The 17377-nt window shown below is 31.8% G+C and overlaps 7 protein-coding genes across 7 annotated transcripts; 4 read left to right on the forward strand and 3 right to left on the reverse strand.

The window, feature by feature from the left end:
- Nucleotides 1-73: 73 nt before the first annotated feature.
- Nucleotides 74-1944, reverse strand: BX664DRAFT_271611 (uncharacterized protein). The gene is made up of 6 exons (XM_051541156.1): nt 1781-1944; nt 1681-1695; nt 1536-1580; nt 1143-1465; nt 775-1045; nt 74-670 (listed from the first exon to the last, which is right to left on the reverse strand). The coding sequence occupies exons 1-6, from the start codon at nt 1850-1852 to the stop codon at nt 161-163; spliced, it is 1236 nt and encodes a 411-aa protein (XP_051404359.1). The 5' UTR covers nt 1853-1944; the 3' UTR covers nt 74-160.
- Nucleotides 1945-2202: 258 nt separating this feature from the next.
- BX664DRAFT_253554 (Snf7-domain-containing protein) lies at nt 2203-3525 on the reverse strand (the record flags this gene model as incomplete). Its single annotated transcript, XM_051540314.1, has 4 exons — nt 2203-2619; nt 2694-2862; nt 2925-3052; nt 3142-3525. 4 exons carry the CDS (start codon nt 3523-3525, stop codon nt 2203-2205), a joined length of 1098 nt encoding a protein of 365 aa, XP_051404360.1.
- Nucleotides 3526-4052: 527 nt separating this feature from the next.
- BX664DRAFT_344924 (uncharacterized protein) lies at nt 4053-4745 on the reverse strand (the record flags this gene model as incomplete). The annotated part of the gene is made up of 4 exons (XM_051547490.1): nt 4053-4085; nt 4169-4181; nt 4256-4340; nt 4397-4745. The coding sequence occupies 4 exons, from the start codon at nt 4743-4745 to the stop codon at nt 4053-4055; spliced, it is 480 nt and encodes a 159-aa protein (XP_051404361.1).
- A 1034-nt stretch (nt 4746-5779) lies between these two features.
- On the forward strand, nt 5780-10997 carry BX664DRAFT_381454 (nuclear export factor CRM1). The gene is made up of 19 exons (XM_051548964.1): nt 5780-6046; nt 6190-6291; nt 6368-6440; nt 6524-6630; nt 6706-6821; nt 6907-7141; nt 7219-7369; nt 7436-7533; nt 7592-7714; nt 7815-7976; nt 8069-8230; nt 8311-8748; nt 8868-8972; nt 9053-9266; nt 9372-9601; nt 9672-9819; nt 9917-10147; nt 10240-10414; nt 10509-10997. The coding sequence occupies exons 1-19, from the start codon at nt 5954-5956 to the stop codon at nt 10759-10761; spliced, it is 3216 nt and encodes a 1071-aa protein (XP_051404362.1). The 5' UTR covers nt 5780-5953; the 3' UTR covers nt 10762-10997.
- Nucleotides 10998-11256: 259 nt separating this feature from the next.
- Nucleotides 11257-12493, forward strand: BX664DRAFT_319590 (P-loop containing nucleoside triphosphate hydrolase protein). The gene is made up of 4 exons (XM_051542966.1): nt 11257-11353; nt 11452-11615; nt 11691-12180; nt 12435-12493. The coding sequence occupies exons 1-3, from the start codon at nt 11277-11279 to the stop codon at nt 12107-12109; spliced, it is 660 nt and encodes a 219-aa protein (XP_051404363.1). The 5' UTR covers nt 11257-11276; the 3' UTR covers nt 12110-12180; nt 12435-12493.
- A 1966-nt stretch (nt 12494-14459) lies between these two features.
- On the forward strand, nt 14460-15541 carry BX664DRAFT_319593 (P-loop containing nucleoside triphosphate hydrolase protein). The gene is made up of 3 exons (XM_051542967.1): nt 14460-14669; nt 14743-14906; nt 15018-15541. The coding sequence occupies exons 1-3, from the start codon at nt 14584-14586 to the stop codon at nt 15422-15424; spliced, it is 657 nt and encodes a 218-aa protein (XP_051404364.1). The 5' UTR covers nt 14460-14583; the 3' UTR covers nt 15425-15541.
- Nucleotides 15542-16344: 803 nt separating this feature from the next.
- On the forward strand, nt 16345-17368 carry BX664DRAFT_319595 (P-loop containing nucleoside triphosphate hydrolase protein). Its single transcript, XM_051542968.1, has 3 exons — nt 16345-16504; nt 16570-16733; nt 16824-17368. The coding sequence occupies exons 1-3, from the start codon at nt 16419-16421 to the stop codon at nt 17216-17218; spliced, it is 645 nt and encodes a 214-aa protein (XP_051404365.1). The 5' UTR covers nt 16345-16418; the 3' UTR covers nt 17219-17368.
- Nucleotides 17369-17377: the final 9 nt, after the last annotated feature.

A 17377-nucleotide genomic window follows, 5' to 3' on the forward strand; every position in this document is an offset into this window, starting at 1 on the left:
GCCGATATCGAAGGAACTATCAAAAAAAAAAAAAAGTCAAATCTAATTGCTTGTTTTATTATTAATATTTCACATAAAAAGGAATAAAATAAAATAAAAAAAAGAAGAATCAATTATATTAAAGCTACATGTAAATATATATATATATATATAAAAGAATCTATTGTTGAGCACAACCAAAAGAATTTCCACCTTGTTCTTCACTATCATCATCATAAGCATTGCGGGATTGTTGAGAAGCACCAAAAGCATCCAAATCACCAGTAATAAGACTACATTCATCAATGATATCATGTTTCTTATTGTCTTGAGTTGGTTTGGGTAATAAGGTCTCAAAGGTCTTGATATTCTTCAAATCAGTAAAATTATCATCAGGGAATACCACATCAAAGACAATATAAAGATCACCACGATCATCCGATCTCTTGAAGATTGGCATACCTTCGTGAGGTATACGTTTTACCATATTGGGTTTGATCACTTTTCCAGCTGGATGATTCACTTGAATTCCACGTCCATCTAAATGAGTAACAAGTACCTTTTCGAATCCACATAAAGCTTCCATCAAACTAATTGTCACATGGCATAACAAATCATCCCCTTTTCTTTCGAATACGTCATGTTCTTTCTGGTTCAATACAAGATTCACATCACCAGCTTCTACACCAGGCTAAATAATAATAATAAGAATAATAAGAATAAGAATAAAAAAAAAAGAAAAAAAGAATGAATAAATGAGGATAATGATAGACCTTATATATATATATATCTTACCTCTTGATCACCTTCACCTTTAATCACAATCTTTTGACCATCCATCATGCCTTTTTCAATAAAGACATCCAAGTATTTCTTTTCTTCTGTAACCTTCTTTCCTTTACATTTTTTACATCGATCCTTTGCAATTTCACCACTAGCATGACATTCACCACAAGGAACTTGCATTTGTTGAAGCATGCCCATACCCACTTGACGAGTTACTACTTGGAATCCACGACCTTTACATGAAGTACATTTCTTTGTTGCTCCAGTTTTACCACCCTTACTATATAATAATAATAAAAAAAAAAAAAAAAAAGAGAATGAGATGCCTATATTCGGATTATCTTATTTATTTATTTTTTTCATTCATGAATACTTACCCATTACAGGTCACACAAATTACATTTTTTTGAAGAGCCAATTTTGTTCGCTTGCCATTATATAGATCTTCTAAAGTAACTTGAAGAGGGTACTTCATCGTTTCACCTTTTCTTGGACGAGAAGGTCGACCACCATAGCCTCCATCACCAAAATCAAATCCACCCATACCTCCCATACCACCAAATAAGTTTGCAAAGAGATCATCGGCTGACATACCACCACCACCACCTCCTCCACCAGGTCCTTCTGAACCGAATCTGTCATATTCTGCCCGTCTAGCTGGATCTGATAATACTTCATATGCATGAGAGATTTCCTTGAACTATATGAGCATAAATATAATGTGAGATCAAGTTCAATCTGTTGGACAATTCTTATAATAATAAACTTACACGTTCGCCTTCTTCTGGATTCTTGTCAGGATGGTACTTCATTGCCTATAACGTCATTTTTCAATAAAGAAAACAAAAAAGGAAAAAGTTCGATCAATATGAGTCATACTCTTTCTACCATAAATATATAGTAATTTCAACATACCAATTTTCTATAAGCCTACATAAATAAATAAAAATAGAAAAGAAATGATATGAGTAAAATTTGAACGATAGATCAAATGGAAGAAAAGCTTGTAGATTACCTTTTTGATTTCATGATCAGAAGCATCAACTTCTACACTGAGGATTTCATAATATGTCGTTTCAACAACCATGGTATCTATCTATATATCTATATTGTAGTATATATATATATGTATATATATGTATGTTTCTGATAATGAAAACTAAAGAAACGAAAAGAAGGAAAAAAAAAAAAAAAAAAGTCGAAAAAAAATAAGACACTAAAAAAACTGAACTGGTCACTGCGGAGTTACCCTATTTGGATTCACTTTCTCCACCTTTTTTTCCCTTCTTGTTTGAAATACATTTTATATCAACGTTTTATTATTATTGTTACTATTATATAAAATTTAAAAATGATTATGCTAAAATATATATATACTATATGATTATGATGATGATAATGACTACTTAAAACAAAATATAAAAGAGAACTAAACTATTATTCTAATTGCGCAACTCTATGGGATATTTTTTTGTTAACGATATCATCTCCATCCATATGCGATTGAGATAAAGTTGTTGCTTCAGGTAGTGATGACGATGATGATGATGGTGATATGTCTTGATTGATAATAGATGTAATGGGTGATACTGGAACCATTTGCGCTGGCGTTTGAACCTGATGTTGTTCATCCAATGACTGCTTTTCCAAATCCTCCAATTCCTTCAGTAATGCATCATCATCTCCTTCATCCGTAATATATTGACTGCCCTCCATCATTGCTTGCTCCGTTTCCTTTTGGTCATCATATACATCCTGTATTTTAGCCATTGTTTCTTCCACCGATTTCATTGATAATCCATTAGTTAAAATACTTCGTAAAGCATTGGCTCCATTATCAAATGCTTGAATGATCTATGAAAATAAAAATTTGAGAAAGATTTTCTTGCAATTTTTTTTTTTCGGTTTCAAAAAAAAAATATATATACCTGCATATCATCTTGAGCTGATTCCATTTTCAGTAACATACCCTCCATGGTTTCCAATGACTTTAATCGTTTATCCAATACTTCTGTCACATGTTTTCTTCGACGAAGAGAATATAATGTTTGAGGCTTTTGTTTTTTCTGATGGTGTTCTTGAGCAGTCAAAGTTAATCTAATGAATGAAAAATCCATCGAGTTAGTACTGCAATATAGAGGGCATATTTTCTTATTTACTTTTCAATTTGTTGTTGCATATTCTGTACTTGATATTGAAGAGCTTCACAGGTGGTTTTGATACTGATCATAGCTTTATCTTGTTCCGTAATCATTTGGGTCATACCAGGTTCAACAAATTTAAGAACCTAAATCGAATAATAATAATCATAAAAAATAATAATAGTGGCATGTTTAAGTGAATAATAAACTATACATCTATCCTTGTTTTACTTACAGTAAAAGTCGATCCATAACCATGAACATTGTTTGTTAATGCAATAGTACCACGCCAGGCCAAATATTTTAGAATCAATACTAGATCGTTGTCAGTCAAAGCATGTCCTTCGTATACTCCATAACGTTCCCTGAATTCAGCAAAGGTCAAAAGTGAATGGCTAGATGTTTTTAATGGTTGCCGACAATAGGATTGATAAATATGTTGAGCAATGAATTTGACCGAGTCAACGACAACATAGAGTGTATCATTGGTGGAGTTTTTAGAAGCAATGAATGGTATGGAAGGTAATTGTTGTAAAAGCCAAGAAGACCAGGAAGATGAATGCTCCGAATAGAACTTATCAAAAGCAGATAGTGTTTGAACTTGACCATTCTTTTCCATTGCATTCTAATAAACGAAAAACAGCCAGTAAGTTTCTAACTTTTTTCTCATGTTGGTCTATTTTTTTCTATTACCAAAACACAATGAAGAGCCAAAGGTTTTCCTTGACCTTTCCATAAAAAGTCTTGAGCTAAAGCATCTTTATCCAATACCAGTGTATAACCACGATGAGTAAAATAGCCTTTGAGAGAGCAGTCTAGAATAAGAGATCGCCAGTAATCCACATTCGCGTTGTATCCATATTCGTTGATCAAGGAAAGTTTCGAGAAGTCAGAGTATAATGAAGTGAGTCTTTTGGAAGGGCTTATAGGATCAAATTCAACGTATTCTGAAGCAAGATAATCACGAAGTCGAGAATGATTCTTTGTAGTCATAGTATAATGAATAAAAGTTTGAAAGAGAAAAAGAAAAAAAGAAAAACCCAATTCTTTTTTTTTATTTTAAAAATTTAGGCACAGCCAACAATGCGACATTTAAAAAGAGTTCATGGAGCCAGCCAATGAAAATTAAATAATAGCAAGTCCAGGTCAAAGTATACATTCATCTTCTTCTTCAGAGCTCTATTTCATTCAAAAGAGAAAGAAGGATTAAAAAAAAAAAAAAAAAAGGGGGAGGAATCACTGTAAAGAATAGAATGACTTACATCTTCATCAGGTCTTATCACACCAAATGGAGAAAAATGGAGAAAATAGCATTAGCGAGTGAGAGAAATCCAATAAGTTAAACTTACATATCACCCAATAATAATTGTAATTCCCTAATTCTATCTTTAAGATTTGTTTTGGTGTTCTGCAACTGTTGAATATAATCATAAGCTGATGGTATTAAAGTTAAAAAAAAAAAAGATACCCCACAAAATCTTATAGCTTACATTTTTGTAAAATCAGAGATTCACTACGATGACAATGACTAAGCGTAGGTATAATATCTACAAGTTGATCAAATCCCATTCGAATGTTAGCTCTTCGCTTTTGTTCAGAAGCAATATGATTAGCCTTTTTCTGTGCTTCAGATAGTAATTCTTGTTCTGGCTTTTTTCCTCTACCACTTTTTGATTTGAGACTACTGCTAGTTTTATTGGAAGAAGAGGATGATCCATCATCCATCATGGTTGTGATGGCAACGTTGGTTCTTTTTTTCAGTGATTCTCGAGGAATCGTCTGTTGATCATCGAGATCAGGTAATGTACTTAATGGTTGGCCATTACTTGAGGAGTACATAATATCAATCAAAGGAAAGAATAAATAAGAAGGAAAATATATTCAAAAAAAAAAGAAATATTTTTAGGGCTATCCCTTTTTATACCTTTTTACATTTGTCATTTTCTTTATTTGGTAAATAGATTTCTTGACAGTTTTTTTGTTCCCCCCAATTTTTCTACCTGATGATCTAGCTCTCACATGAATTTGATGATTTTGTCAATTTCTTGACCTTTTTTTTTTTTTTTTTTTTTTGCTTGCATAGATGAATCATATTCCCCATCATTTTAATTTGATAGTGATTCTGGACAGAACAATATGCGATGATGGATAACGAACGATAGGTCAAACTCCCTTCGATTAACAGTAGATAATGACTTTTCGCCGGTTAGTTTGTCCCTTAGTGAGACAAAATCATTCGAAAGAATTCAAACCATTGTCTTTTGCTTCATAACATCAACTCTGACTGACATGTACATTTTTATACATTTGTAATTCAACTCAAAGCTCATCATCATTGTACTAAATTTGGACTGAAGGTACGTGAAGACATTCTCTTTCACTTGTCTTAAGAATAATTTATACCTTACCTCCCGATTTATAGAGTAAATTAAAAATGAAGTGTCAATATCTTTATTCCTCAACCAATAATGATCATTATCCAATAAAAAATTAACACCATTGGATTCCTCTTAAAAAAGTAATTTAATATCATCCAATATTATTTCATCACTTACTTTTCTATCTAATGTGCAATGATCATCAAAACATTTCATCTATTTTTCCAAAAATTGCCTGATAACCCCTCGAAGATTTATTTTACAGTCAAAATTTAGCTGAGGAATTTCCGAATTTTTGGCTGTGAAATCAAAAAATCCATCTCATTTTCTCCATCTTGCATATAAACTTGCAAAAGCTTTCCCTTTCCCTTTCTCGCTCAGAAGTAATCATCATCAAGCCAAAAAAAAAAAAAAAAAAAAATCTGGAAAATGATTGGCCACTTGTTCACTGACTTTTTTTTTTGTAGTTTGTGTGAAATGAGTAAACCTCCTGACCTTTTGGGCCTACGATTGTCGCAGCTTTAAAAATTTTGAAAATACCTTTGTGGTCTCCGTCACTTCCTTGTCTCTCTCTTTCAGTTTTTTCTCAACGCGTCTTTTTTTTTCTTTTTTTCTCTATATATATCTATCTCCTTTTATCCATTTTTTTAATCATCGTTTTAAAGAACAATGGCTGAAAGTATTTTAGACTTTAGCAAAGAACTGGACGTGGCTTTATTAGATCAAGTTGTTCTCACTTTTTTTACTGGTTCTGGCAATGATGTAAGTATTTTTTTTTCTTTTCTGTAAAAATAAAAGCGAATCATTAAAAACTTTGTTTTTTATTCTCTCTTATCTATTTCACTTATTAATGAATTTCTTTTTTTTTTTTTATTCAAATATTCGATTATTTATTACCTTATTAGCAACAAATCGCTCAACAACTTTTAACTCAATTCCAAGATCACGAAGAAGCTTGGACTAAAGTGGACGGCATTCTCGAACGTTCTACTGTACCTCAAACCAAGGTAAAGTTTATTTCTTTAGTTTATTTGGAAATGATTCAAGGAAATACATATATTTAATCTTATTTTTTCTTTCTAGTTTATCGCTTTACAAATTCTAGAAAAGTTTATTCAAACTAGATGGAATACTTTGGTGGCAGAAAGTCGTGATGGTAAACAAAAGAAGAAAATATATATAAAAATACTTTAGGATTGACTTCTTTTTTTTTTCCTTTTTTTTTTTTTAAAAAAAAAGCTATTCGTTATTTCATTGTCAATGTGATTGTCAAAGTTACCTCAGACGAAACTAATTTGGCAAAGGAACGTGCTTATGTTAGCAAGTTGAACATGGTGTTAGTTCAGGTAAGAAAAAGAAAATAGAAATGACATTTAAAAAGAAAGTGATTTCTTACTTTTCTTTTTTCCTTTATGTAATAGATTTTAAAACAAGAATGGCCACGTAACTGGCCTACGTTTATTCCTGAAATCGTTACTTCTAGCAAATCCAACTTATCATTATGTGAAAACAATATGGCTATTTTGAAATTGTTAAGGTAAAAAAAAAAAAAAAGCGTTTATTTGATGGAAAACTGAACTACATAGTTCATTATTTTAATTCATTATTTTTCTTTAATACAGTGAAGAAATCTTCGATTACTCAGCAGAACAAATGACCCAACTCAAAACTCATAATCTTCGAAATCAAATGTCAGCCGAAATATTTGAAATTTACCAACTCTGTAAAGAAGTCCTGGATCGTGCCACAAAACCAAGTTTGATCAAGGCTACTTTGGAAACTTTACTTCGATTTTTGAATTGGATTCCATACGGTTATGTTTTTGAAACTGATATGATCGATACTCTCCGAACTAGAGTAAGTTTATATTTATAATTCATGCGATGCGTCACACACACAACTTTTTGATTGACAACATTTATTATTCTTTATAGTTCTTTGAAGCACCTCAATTCCGAAATGTCACTCTCAAATGCTTGACTGAAATTGGAAGTATCAAAGCCGAACCCAAGTACAATGAAAAGATCTGTTTCTTATTCACAAGCGTCCTTACATCTGTCAATACAATGATTCCTCCAAGTACAGGTAAGTGTTAAAAAGTTGAAATAATAGGATGACATTTAAAACTAAAGGAATTTAATGTTTTCATAGATATCGCCAACGTATATGAAAATAGTAGTGATGATGATCAAGAATTTGTTCAAAATTTAGCTCTTTTCCTTACTAGTTTTCTCAGCACTCATCTCAAGGTAGAATTCATTTTTTTATATATACTTATGATAAATGACTAATTCTTTATTATCATAGGTTATTGAACAAGTACCTGACAGTCATAGCTTATTGATGAATGCTCATTATTATCTTATCAAAATCTCAAGAGTGGATGATCGTGAAGTATTCAAGATTTGTTTGGAATATTGGGCTCAATTGGTAAAAATATATATATATATATATTTTATTTGTTGAGATAAAAAAGAAAAATATAAGGCTTAAAACTGTTAACATGTCAATTTCGTTTTATAAAATCTAGGTTCAAGAACTCTTTGAAGAAATTCATCAAATGCCTCAAATGGATATGCCTCTATTGGATCTATCTGGAAATCAAGGTTATCGTCCTCGAAAAGCTCTATATACTGATATCCTTTCCAACTTGCGTACAGTAATGATTGAACGTATGGTGAAACCTGAAGAAGTAAGTCATAAATGAAAAAAATGACAGCAAAGGAAAGAAATCAGTGTTGATATGATATATGTAATACCTCCTTTTTTTTTGTATCATGTTAGGTATTGGTGGTTGAAAATGATGAAGGTGAAATTGTCCGTGAATCTCTGAAAGAAAGTGATACCATTGTGTTATACAAGAGTATGAAAGAAGTCCTAGTTTATTTGACCAACTTGGATGTAGCTGATACTGAAGAAATTATGACCAATAAATTGCAACGACAGGTAATGTGACAAGAGAGGAAAGAAACATAAAGAGATGAAAACAGTGAATTGATCATCTTTTTGTGTATTTGGTTTAATAGATGGATGGTACGGAATGGTCATGGCAAAATTTGAACAAACTTTGTTGGGCTATTGGTTCTATCTCTGGTGCTATGAATGAAGATACAGAAAAACGATTCTTGGTGACCGTGATCAAGGAACTTCTTAGTCTTTGTGAAATGAAACGTGGCAAGGACAACAAGGCTGTAGTAGCTTCCAATATCATGTATACTGTTGGGCAATATCCTCGATTCTTGAAGGCTCATTGGAAATTCCTCAAGACAGTGGTCAACAAACTATTCGAATTCATGCACGAATCTCATGAAGGTGTTCAAGATATGGCTTGTGATACTTTTATCAAAATTTCCCAAAAATGTATGCGCTATTTTGTTGAACAACAAGCTGGTGAAAGACAACCTTTCATTGATGAAATTTTGGCAACTATTGATCATATCACTTCCGATTTGTCCCCTAGTCAGGTAACACCTAGAAAAGAAAAGAAAAATATACTAGCAACCTTTTTCGTCTTTGTCTAACCGTTCTTAATTCTCGAATTTCACTAACAATACTTTTTTTTTTTTTGTGCATCTGCTCTTAGATCCATACCTTTTATGAAGCTGTTGGTTATATGATTTCTGCCCAAAGTAAGAAACCAATTCAAGAACGATTGATTGTCAAGTTTATGGAAATGCCCAACATGGCGGTAAGTATCTAAGAGTATATACATATATTATTGGATGGGTAACTAATTATACGTTTTTCTTTTTTCTCTTTTTTGCTTAGTGGAACGGTATTATGGAACAAGCCAAACAAAATGTGGATGTTTTGAACAACCCCAATGATATCAAAGTGCTTCAAAATGTATTAAAGACGAATGTATCAGCTTGTAGTTCTGTTGGATCTGCTTTTATTGTACAACTTAGCAAACTCTACAATGATTTACTTGCTCTCTATGGTATTGTTGGAAATATGGTCTCTCAACAAGTAGCCTCACAAGGTAAAAAAAAAAAAAAAAAAAAAAAAAAAAAAAAAAAAAAAAAAAGATTTGATGTACTGAATGACTTTTTTGTTTCACTTATTTTCATTTTTTTTTTTTTATTAGGAGCCATTGCCACCAAAACTCCTAAGATTCGTGGTCTTCGTTTGGTCAAAAAAGAAATCCTCAAATTGGTTGATACTTATGTCGCTTGTGCCAAAGATCTTACTGCTGTCAATGATAATATGGTTGGTCCTTTCTTTGAAGCCGTGTTGTCGGATTATAGACAAGGTGTGGATATTGCAAAGGATGCTGAAGTTCTGAGTGTCATTGCTACCATGGTGGACAAACTAGGAGTAAGTGATAAAGAAACATGTGGAATATGGAAATAGAATATGTATACTAACGATGGATACTATTATATAGAACTTATTAACTCCTCGTGTGCCTGTTATTTTGGAAGCAACATTTGAACCTACTTTGAATATGATTACCAAGGATTTCTCTGAATTCCCTGAACATCGTACTGGATTTTACAATATGCTTCGGGCCATTAACCAACATTGTTTCCAAGGTATATATATATATATATATAATTTGATATGTAATTCGATTGACTTACCAACATGTTTTTTTTTTCTCTCTCTTTTTTTTTTTTTTTTTCTTGCCAGCACTTCTTGATCTTGCCCCTGCACAATTCAAATTGGTGATTGACAGCGTGGTATGGGGTTTTAAACATACTATGCGTGATATTGCTGATACTGGTCTTCAAATCTGTTTTGAACTTGTGGAAAATGTTAGTCGTACGGATCCTTCTATTGCTGGTGGATTCTATCAAACATACTATCTCAGTATTCTTCAAGATATCTTCTTTGTCTTGACAGATCGTGATCATAAGAGTGGTAAGTCTGGAGAAAAATTCAAGGAAAAAAAAAAGAAAATTATTGTCATACATGTGTTGACTTTTTTTTTTATTATTATTATTATTTTCTAGGTTTCAAGGGACAAACTGAGGTACTAGCACAACTATTCCATTTAGTCACAAGTAATCAAATTCAAGTACCTTTATTCAACCCATCTCAAGTATCCGATCCCAACATGACCAATGCTCAATTCTTAGAAGGATATGTCACGGCTTTGTTACAAAATGCATTCCCACATTTGCAAAGGTAAAATGATAGAGAAATCAAGTGATCAAGAATGTATGTAACTAACTATTTAATTTTTTTTTAAAAAAAAATAATAATAATAATTATTATTTAGTGGTCAAATCAAGTTATTCGTGATGGCGATGTTTGAATACAACAGTTCTCCAGCACAATTCAAACTGGAAGTCCGTGATTTCCTCATCCAACTGAAGGAATTTGCTGGTGAAAATGCGGAACTATACTTGGAAGAAAAGGAAGCTGAGATGGAAAAGAAACGTAAGGAAGAACGTGAAAAGGCCCTCCGTATTCCTGGTATGGTCAAACCCTCTGAACTACCTGCTACCATGGATGAAGATGAAGCTCTTTAGATATTATTTCGCCTGGCTTTTTTTTTTTTAGTGTTTACTTTTGTTTTATCATCATCATCATCATTATTTTTTATTATTATCATAGTCATCATCCCCCCTTACTCCTTCTATAGTAATTCATTACCAGTTTGCTAGGTTTTCCTTCTTTTTTTTTTATATATTATATATATTTCTATCACCTTTTTTTTTTTTTATATATATACACAAATCAAAATCAAGAATAAAGTAAACGTTTATGCCACTTTTTTTTTTCCGTATTCCGTTAAAATCGGTCGTCGGGTCAATTATTGCACCGATTTAGAAACTCAAAATTCTAATATATGAGGTCGTATGACACAATATGGCGCGCAATCAGACAACTTCTGTATTTAAGTTTTTCTGAGCTGAAAAAAAAAAAATGGGTTCCACGCCTGTGCTCGGTTATTATACTTGTATAAAAAGTCTTCCATGTTTACTTCTTTTTTTTTTCTTTTTTCATTTAATACTTAATAAAACAAACAAACAAACAAACAAACATGCCTCTTGAAGTAATTGGTGCTGGATTTGGACGAACAGGAACTATGAGTTTACATCATGCTCTTGACAAACTAGGGTAAACGTCAACATAAAAAGATTCATCCTATATTCAAGAGGGTCTAACATCATATGCTTTCCTAATCTTTTTTTTTTCAAAAAAAAAAAAAAATAAAGCTATCGTACTCATCATATGGTGCGCTTAATGTCAGATCCAAATCAAGATCCATCTGTTTGGAGTCGTGCATATGATGATCCTGAACATCATGAAGATGAATGGGAATCTGTCTATGGCAAATACACTGCAGCTGTTGATTGGCCCACAGCTACTTTTTATAAAGGCAAGTGTCCCAAAAAAAAAAAAAAAAAAAAAAAAAAGTTACCAAACATTTTTATTTTATTTTGACTATATATAGAACTAAGTGAAAAGTATCCTGATGCCAAAGTGATTTTGACTGTTCGAAGTGCAGAATCGTGGTACAAATCTATGCACAATACTGTGTTCAAGCATGTATCGAGCAACCGAGAATCTGTAAGCAAACATAACGATGCAGTGGTTGCCATGGTACGTCATACCATTCTTGGTGGCATTCTTGAAAAGGATGTGGACAAGATTCATGATGAGAAATATATTTGTCAGTTGTTTAATGATCATGTTGAACAAGTGAAACGTACTATCCCCGCGGACCGTCTGCTCGTATTGAATTTGGGAGATGGTTGGGAGCCTTTGTGTCGTTTCCTTGGTAAGGATATCCCCGATGAACCTTACCCCTCCACCAACACTGGTGATGATTTTAATAGACTCGTCGAAGAGTTTAAGCAACGCTATGCGTAAATTATAATAATAAAGACATCAATTTGATTAAGCAGAATTAATTCAATGTATTTGTTGTATTATCATGTACACTTTATTCAATAAAAAATGACGGAATTCAAAGAATAAGATGTCGCAAAAATAGGAAATAAAATATCGTAAGGATAGAAAATAAATGACGGGGAAGAAAAGAGAGAGTTGACGCATAACCAAATAGAGAATATAAGAAGAAGAAAAAGAACCAGAAGAAAAGGAGTGATAGTAGTTCCATTGAGTATTTTGAATAACAGAAAATAAAATATTATTTAGTCAACATATCCATTTTTTTATATTTATTTCAAATTACCTGTAGAGAAGCATTAAATGCGTCCTCCGAAGAGGCGATAACATAGTTTAATATGTTGCTGTTACAGTTAGATATTCACTTTGAGCACCAAGGGAGATTTCAAAAAGAAAAAAAAAAGAGAATGATTAATATACTGTATCATTATTATTATTATTATTATTATTAAAAGAAACTTACTATTAAGCAAGGTACAGAGAGAAGGAAGTCCAATAAGTATATATTAAAAAAAAAAAGCAAATGGACCTAAAGGCCCGTCTTGATTCTTGTAAGGTTGTAGTCCAGAAAAAAAAACTTGTATTTGGTATGAATGGATATAAAGGTCTTGTATGCTTGTAGATTGGTTTAAAAATTGATATCAAAATAGATAAAGAAATTAAAAGAAAAAGAAAAAAAAAAGGAAAAAAAAGAGAAAAAAGAAACAGAAAAAAACGAAAAATAAAATAGCGCTCTTTTATATCTCTCACTTGATCAAGGAATAAAATAAACCTGGCAAAAATACCTCAGAAGAAAAAAAAAAAGGACTATTATGCAAATTTACATTCGTTATCGATCGATCGAATGTCTCAGTTAATGAAAATAAACAAAGAAGACCCCAGTAAATGATTTTTTTTAAAAAAAAGAAAGGAACTATTATGCAAATTTACATCAACATCACAAGATATGAATATTACATTAGTATACCCCTGTCTTATATGATACAATATAAAAAATATAGTTCTTTTTTTTCCAAAGATGGCCTGTTGAAAAGAATCAGCTAACAATCAGTCATCAATCATCAATCATCAATCAATGACATACTCTACCGACATCTCTAAAGCGATATCTAAAAAAGTGGTAATGCGACATTCATTTTGGGAAAGTACGATTTTTTATTTTATAACATCACGAAAAACATTTTCTTGTGACACGACAAAAAACTTTGAAAACACTGTATCATCATCATCAAAAAAAAAAAAAAAGATTCAAATCCAGCACATAAAATTAAGTAAAGTTAGAGAGTCAAGAAAATGACTTTTCTCTTTCTCAACAAACTCTTTCCACTTTCCTTTTTTTTTTCTTCTTCTTCTATTTATACCCCTCTTTCGATTGTTAAATGTCATTAGATATTATATGCACATGTTATGATAGAAAAATAGGAAATCAGGAAGGATTAGTGGACCAAGAATACTAATCTACTATTACCTACATTATGCTTCAGGTAATATTCATCCTTTTGGTTCTTCATTCCTTCCATAGCTTTCTTTCTTTTTGGAACTTCTTATCAACCGATTATTTGGCTTTTTTTTTATTTTGTATTTTTCAATGAATAGAATAACAACTGGACTGCTATAGAACTGAAGCAACTGGGTAGATGTAAACTAGGATCGATTGGACATACATAGAATAGGATTGGTTGGATGTATATATGGCAGTATCAACAGAACGCAATGGAAGTAAGGATTTGACTGGATAAGCCAAGCAAGTCCACTATGTAATAGTATTGTCTTGATGTATTTCATCTGGTTTGATCGTCTTTCTCTTTCTCTCTCTCTCCACACACACAAACGCACACATATATATTTGGTACAAATGATTGGTTTTTTTTTTTTTTTTTTTGGTAGTTAACGTTAGTCTTTTAATATATGATCTCTTATGCCAATAAAGTCATTTTTTTTCCACTATTATCGCAGTCATTTGTTATTATCATTATTGTTGTGTTCAATATTTTCAATTATCACTTATCGTCATTATCATAGCAATAGTATAGGATTCTTTATAGACTTTAATAAAAATGAACCATTAAAAGTGAAACATCATTGTCCCCATCCTTGTCAATGTTGTGTTGTTGTAAAAAAAAAAAAAAAAAAAAAAAAAAAAAAAAAAAAAGAACACTTCTTTTGGATTTGATATAAAGTGACGCACAAAACTCGTCATGCATCAAAGCATTTTGCTTCCAAATATAGTATGTGATATTACTTGCTGAGGAACGTTCATGTCACCTGTTGGTACAAAATAAGTAAAACCAAATAATACTGTAATTAACAAGTTCTTTTGTGTCTTTGTTTGTTTATTATAAAGATCTTTATTATAAATAGCTGGTCTTTTACTAAACCCCTTGTAGACTTCTTGTTTTTTTTTTTCCTTCGTTTTTCATCCAATCTTCTCTTCTATGACAGCATCATCTCTTCAAGTCATTGGTGCTGGTTTTGGACGGACTGGAACAGTGAGCTTACAAGCTGCTCTTAATAAACTAGGGTATATAATAAAAATGGAAAAAGGGATTACCAAAACTGACATGGTGATAACTCTTTTTTTTCTTATTTGGTAGTTACAAGACTCATCATTGTGCCAACCTGTATGGGGATGAAACTCAAGATCCTGGTGTTTGGCTCCGAGCATTTGATCATCCTGATACTCACAATGATGAATGGGATAAAGTATATGGAGATTATACAGCAGCTGTGGATTTCCCTACTGCTGTCTTTTATAAAGGTGAGATCGCAAGCGTATAAAAATGTTCATCCTCCCTTACAGTGCTTCCTTTTTTTTTTTTTTTTTTTTTTTTTTTTTTTTTTTTTTTTTTTTTTTTTTTTACTATCATAGAACTTAGTGAAAAATATCCTGAAGCCAAGTTCATCTTAACCGTCCGAAGTCCTGAAAGTTGGTATGAATCCACTCAAAAAACAGTTTTCCAAGCAATCAATCTTCCAATGAAAGGTCATCATAAAAAAGTACGTGATATTTTAAAACGTATTACGCTAGATGGTGTCATGGATGAAGAAGGCATGCCTAGGGCACACGACAAGGAATACATGTGTCGATTATTTATGGATCATAACGAGCGTGTCAAACAAACTATCCCAGCTGATCGTGTGCTCATCATGAATTTAGGTGATGGGTGGGAACCTCTATGCCACTTTCTGGGTAAACCTATTCCGGATGAACCTTATCCACATATGAATAAAAGAGACACTTTCTATGAAAAGGTGGCTTTTCTTAATCTCTGTTAACATTTCGCCATCCATTTCCTATCCAAATATTATGCCGTTGGTTGATCAATTACTTTTTCTTATCATAAGATGTTGATCATAATATACAAACAAATACAAACACAAATAAATAAATGAAATTATAATCCTTTATTGTCTTTCGATAAAATATAAAAAAAGAAAATCCTTAAACTAAACTACATCCAATTCCCAATCATTATTTGTCTTTCGTGAATCTTTCATATATTCTTTTATCATCCTTTTCCCAATTTCAAACAAGAAATTCGCATTATGTATTTGTTGCCGACATTCCATTTATGTTTCTCCCTATAAGTAATTGTTTATCTACACGATGTTAGTATATCTTCCATAGTTGATATTGTACTATCTTTTTTTATCGTCATCTTTATTGTTACCTTACATCCATAAATTGGTATTATAAATAAGGTTATGTTTTCGCTTGATATGTTATTTTCCAGTACCCAACTTAGAGAAACTACAAAAAAAAAAAAAAAAAAAAAATTCAATGAGCTTCTCTTTTTTTTTTTTTGTTTTTTGTTCGTCTTATCTTTTTACTGTCATAACCTAATTGATCTACATTCCATTCCTTTCACAATCCTATCATTCTTGTACAAGCATCCAGTTGAACTCAGTTAGTTATTCACTTTCCAGTTGTATTCTATCGACATATGAGGAGTTAAAAAAAAAAAAAGGAAGTGAAAGGAAAAGAAAAAAAAATTGAGCGGACGGGAAAAGAAAGGGCAAGTAAGAAAAAAAAAGGGGGTAAAGAGAGCCAAATTGGGAAACGTGAGATTTCAAATAAAAAAAGATCATAACCAAGAAGTATTTGATTTTTTTTTTTCACATCATCTGTAAATACACAATAAATAAATAAACAAATGATAATCAAACATCATGCTTATTTGTTTAACATAAATACTTGTTTTTGTTACCTCCTTTAGATTAGTCTTTTTTTTTTCTTTCTTTCTTTCTTTCTTTTTTTCATATTCCTTCTATGACAACATCATCTCTTCAAGTCATCGGTGCTGGTGTTGGGCGAACTGGAACAATGAGCTTGCAGGCTGCTCTTAATAAACTAGGGTAAATAATATAAATGGAAAAAGGAATTACCAAATCTGGAATGATTTTTTTTTCTTTTTTGTTAGTTACAAGACTCATCATTGTTCTAACCTGTATGGGGATGAAACTCAAGATCCTGGTGTTTGGCTCCGAGCATTTGAACATCCTGATACTCATGATGATGAATGGGATAAAGTATATGGAGATTATACAGCAGCTGTAGATTTTCCAACCGCTGTCTTTTATAAAGGTAAAATACATGTAAAAAAAAAAAAAAAAAAAAAAAAAAAAAAAAAAAAAAAAAAAAAAAAAAGAGGTATCTAATCTACGATCCCATTAGAACTTAGTAAAAAGTATCCTGAAGCCAAATTTATCTTAACTATCCGGAGTCCTGAAAGTTGGTATGAATCTATGAAAAAGACGGTTTTCAAACAAATTACCCATGTATTACAAGGTCATAAGGAAGCTGTACGTAGAATGTTGAAATATATCATGCTAGATGGTGTCATGGATGAAGATGGTATCCCCAAAACAGAAGATAAGGAGTACATGTATCGATTATTCAATGAACATAATGAACGTGTCAAACAAACTATCCCTGCTGATCGTTTGCTCATCATGAATTTAGGTGATGGTTGGGAACCTCTTTGCCAATTCTTGGATAAACCTATACCGGATGAACCATACCCTCATACTAACTCAAGTGAGAATTATGCTGGACATTTTATTTTCTAACGTGTCTACTGAATTCCCTTCCCTCCAATCACGTTCCCAATATTTACAATCATCGTTGTCGCATACACAGCCATTATCACAAGATGTTTTCCTATATATCACAATACCAATATATATATAGAGTTTATTGTTCACCAATAAAAAAAAAGGATCACTAAA

Source organism: Halteromyces radiatus (genome assembly GCF_025201355.1).
Source record: "Halteromyces radiatus strain CBS 162.75 chromosome Unknown BX664scaffold_1, whole genome shotgun sequence".
NCBI classification, from domain to species: domain Eukaryota; kingdom Fungi; phylum Mucoromycota; class Mucoromycetes; order Mucorales; family Cunninghamellaceae; genus Halteromyces; species Halteromyces radiatus.

Bases quoted from the DNA above. Each gene is read 5' to 3' on its own strand.
- BX664DRAFT_319595 (XM_051542968.1), top strand. From the start codon at position 16,419: ATGACAACATCATCTCTTCAAGTCATCGGTGCTGGTGTTGGGCGAACT. The intron at 16,505-16,569 runs GTAAATAATATA...CTTTTTTGTTAG, and splicing joins GCTGCTCTTAATAAACTAGG to TTACAAGACTCATCATTGTT. The intron at 16,734-16,823 runs GTAAAATACATG...CGATCCCATTAG, and splicing joins AACCGCTGTCTTTTATAAAG to AACTTAGTAAAAAGTATCCT.
- BX664DRAFT_381454 (XM_051548964.1), top strand. From the start codon at position 5,954: ATGGCTGAAAGTATTTTAGACTTTAGCAAAGAACTGGACGTGGCTTTA. The intron at 6,047-6,189 runs GTAAGTATTTTT...TTACCTTATTAG, and splicing joins TTACTGGTTCTGGCAATGAT to CAACAAATCGCTCAACAACT. The intron at 10,148-10,239 runs GTAAGTCTGGAG...ATTATTTTCTAG, and splicing joins AGATCGTGATCATAAGAGTG to GTTTCAAGGGACAAACTGAG.
- BX664DRAFT_271611 (XM_051541156.1), bottom strand. From the start codon at position 1,852: ATGGTTGTTGAAACGACATATTATGAAATCCTCAGTGTAGAAGTTGAT. The intron at 1,466-1,535 runs GTAAGTTTATTA...ATGCTCATATAG, and splicing joins ATCCAGAAGAAGGCGAACGT to TTCAAGGAAATCTCTCATGC. The intron at 1,046-1,142 runs GTAAGTATTCAT...ATTATTATATAG, and splicing joins ATTTGTGTGACCTGTAATGG to TAAGGGTGGTAAAACTGGAG.
- BX664DRAFT_319593 (XM_051542967.1), top strand. From the start codon at position 14,584: ATGACAGCATCATCTCTTCAAGTCATTGGTGCTGGTTTTGGACGGACT. The intron at 14,670-14,742 runs GTATATAATAAA...CTTATTTGGTAG, and splicing joins GCTGCTCTTAATAAACTAGG to TTACAAGACTCATCATTGTG. The intron at 14,907-15,017 runs GTGAGATCGCAA...TTACTATCATAG, and splicing joins TACTGCTGTCTTTTATAAAG to AACTTAGTGAAAAATATCCT.
- BX664DRAFT_319590 (XM_051542966.1), top strand. From the start codon at position 11,277: ATGCCTCTTGAAGTAATTGGTGCTGGATTTGGACGAACAGGAACTATG. The intron at 11,354-11,451 runs GTAAACGTCAAC...AAAAAAATAAAG, and splicing joins CATGCTCTTGACAAACTAGG to CTATCGTACTCATCATATGG. The intron at 11,616-11,690 runs GCAAGTGTCCCA...GACTATATATAG, and splicing joins CACAGCTACTTTTTATAAAG to AACTAAGTGAAAAGTATCCT.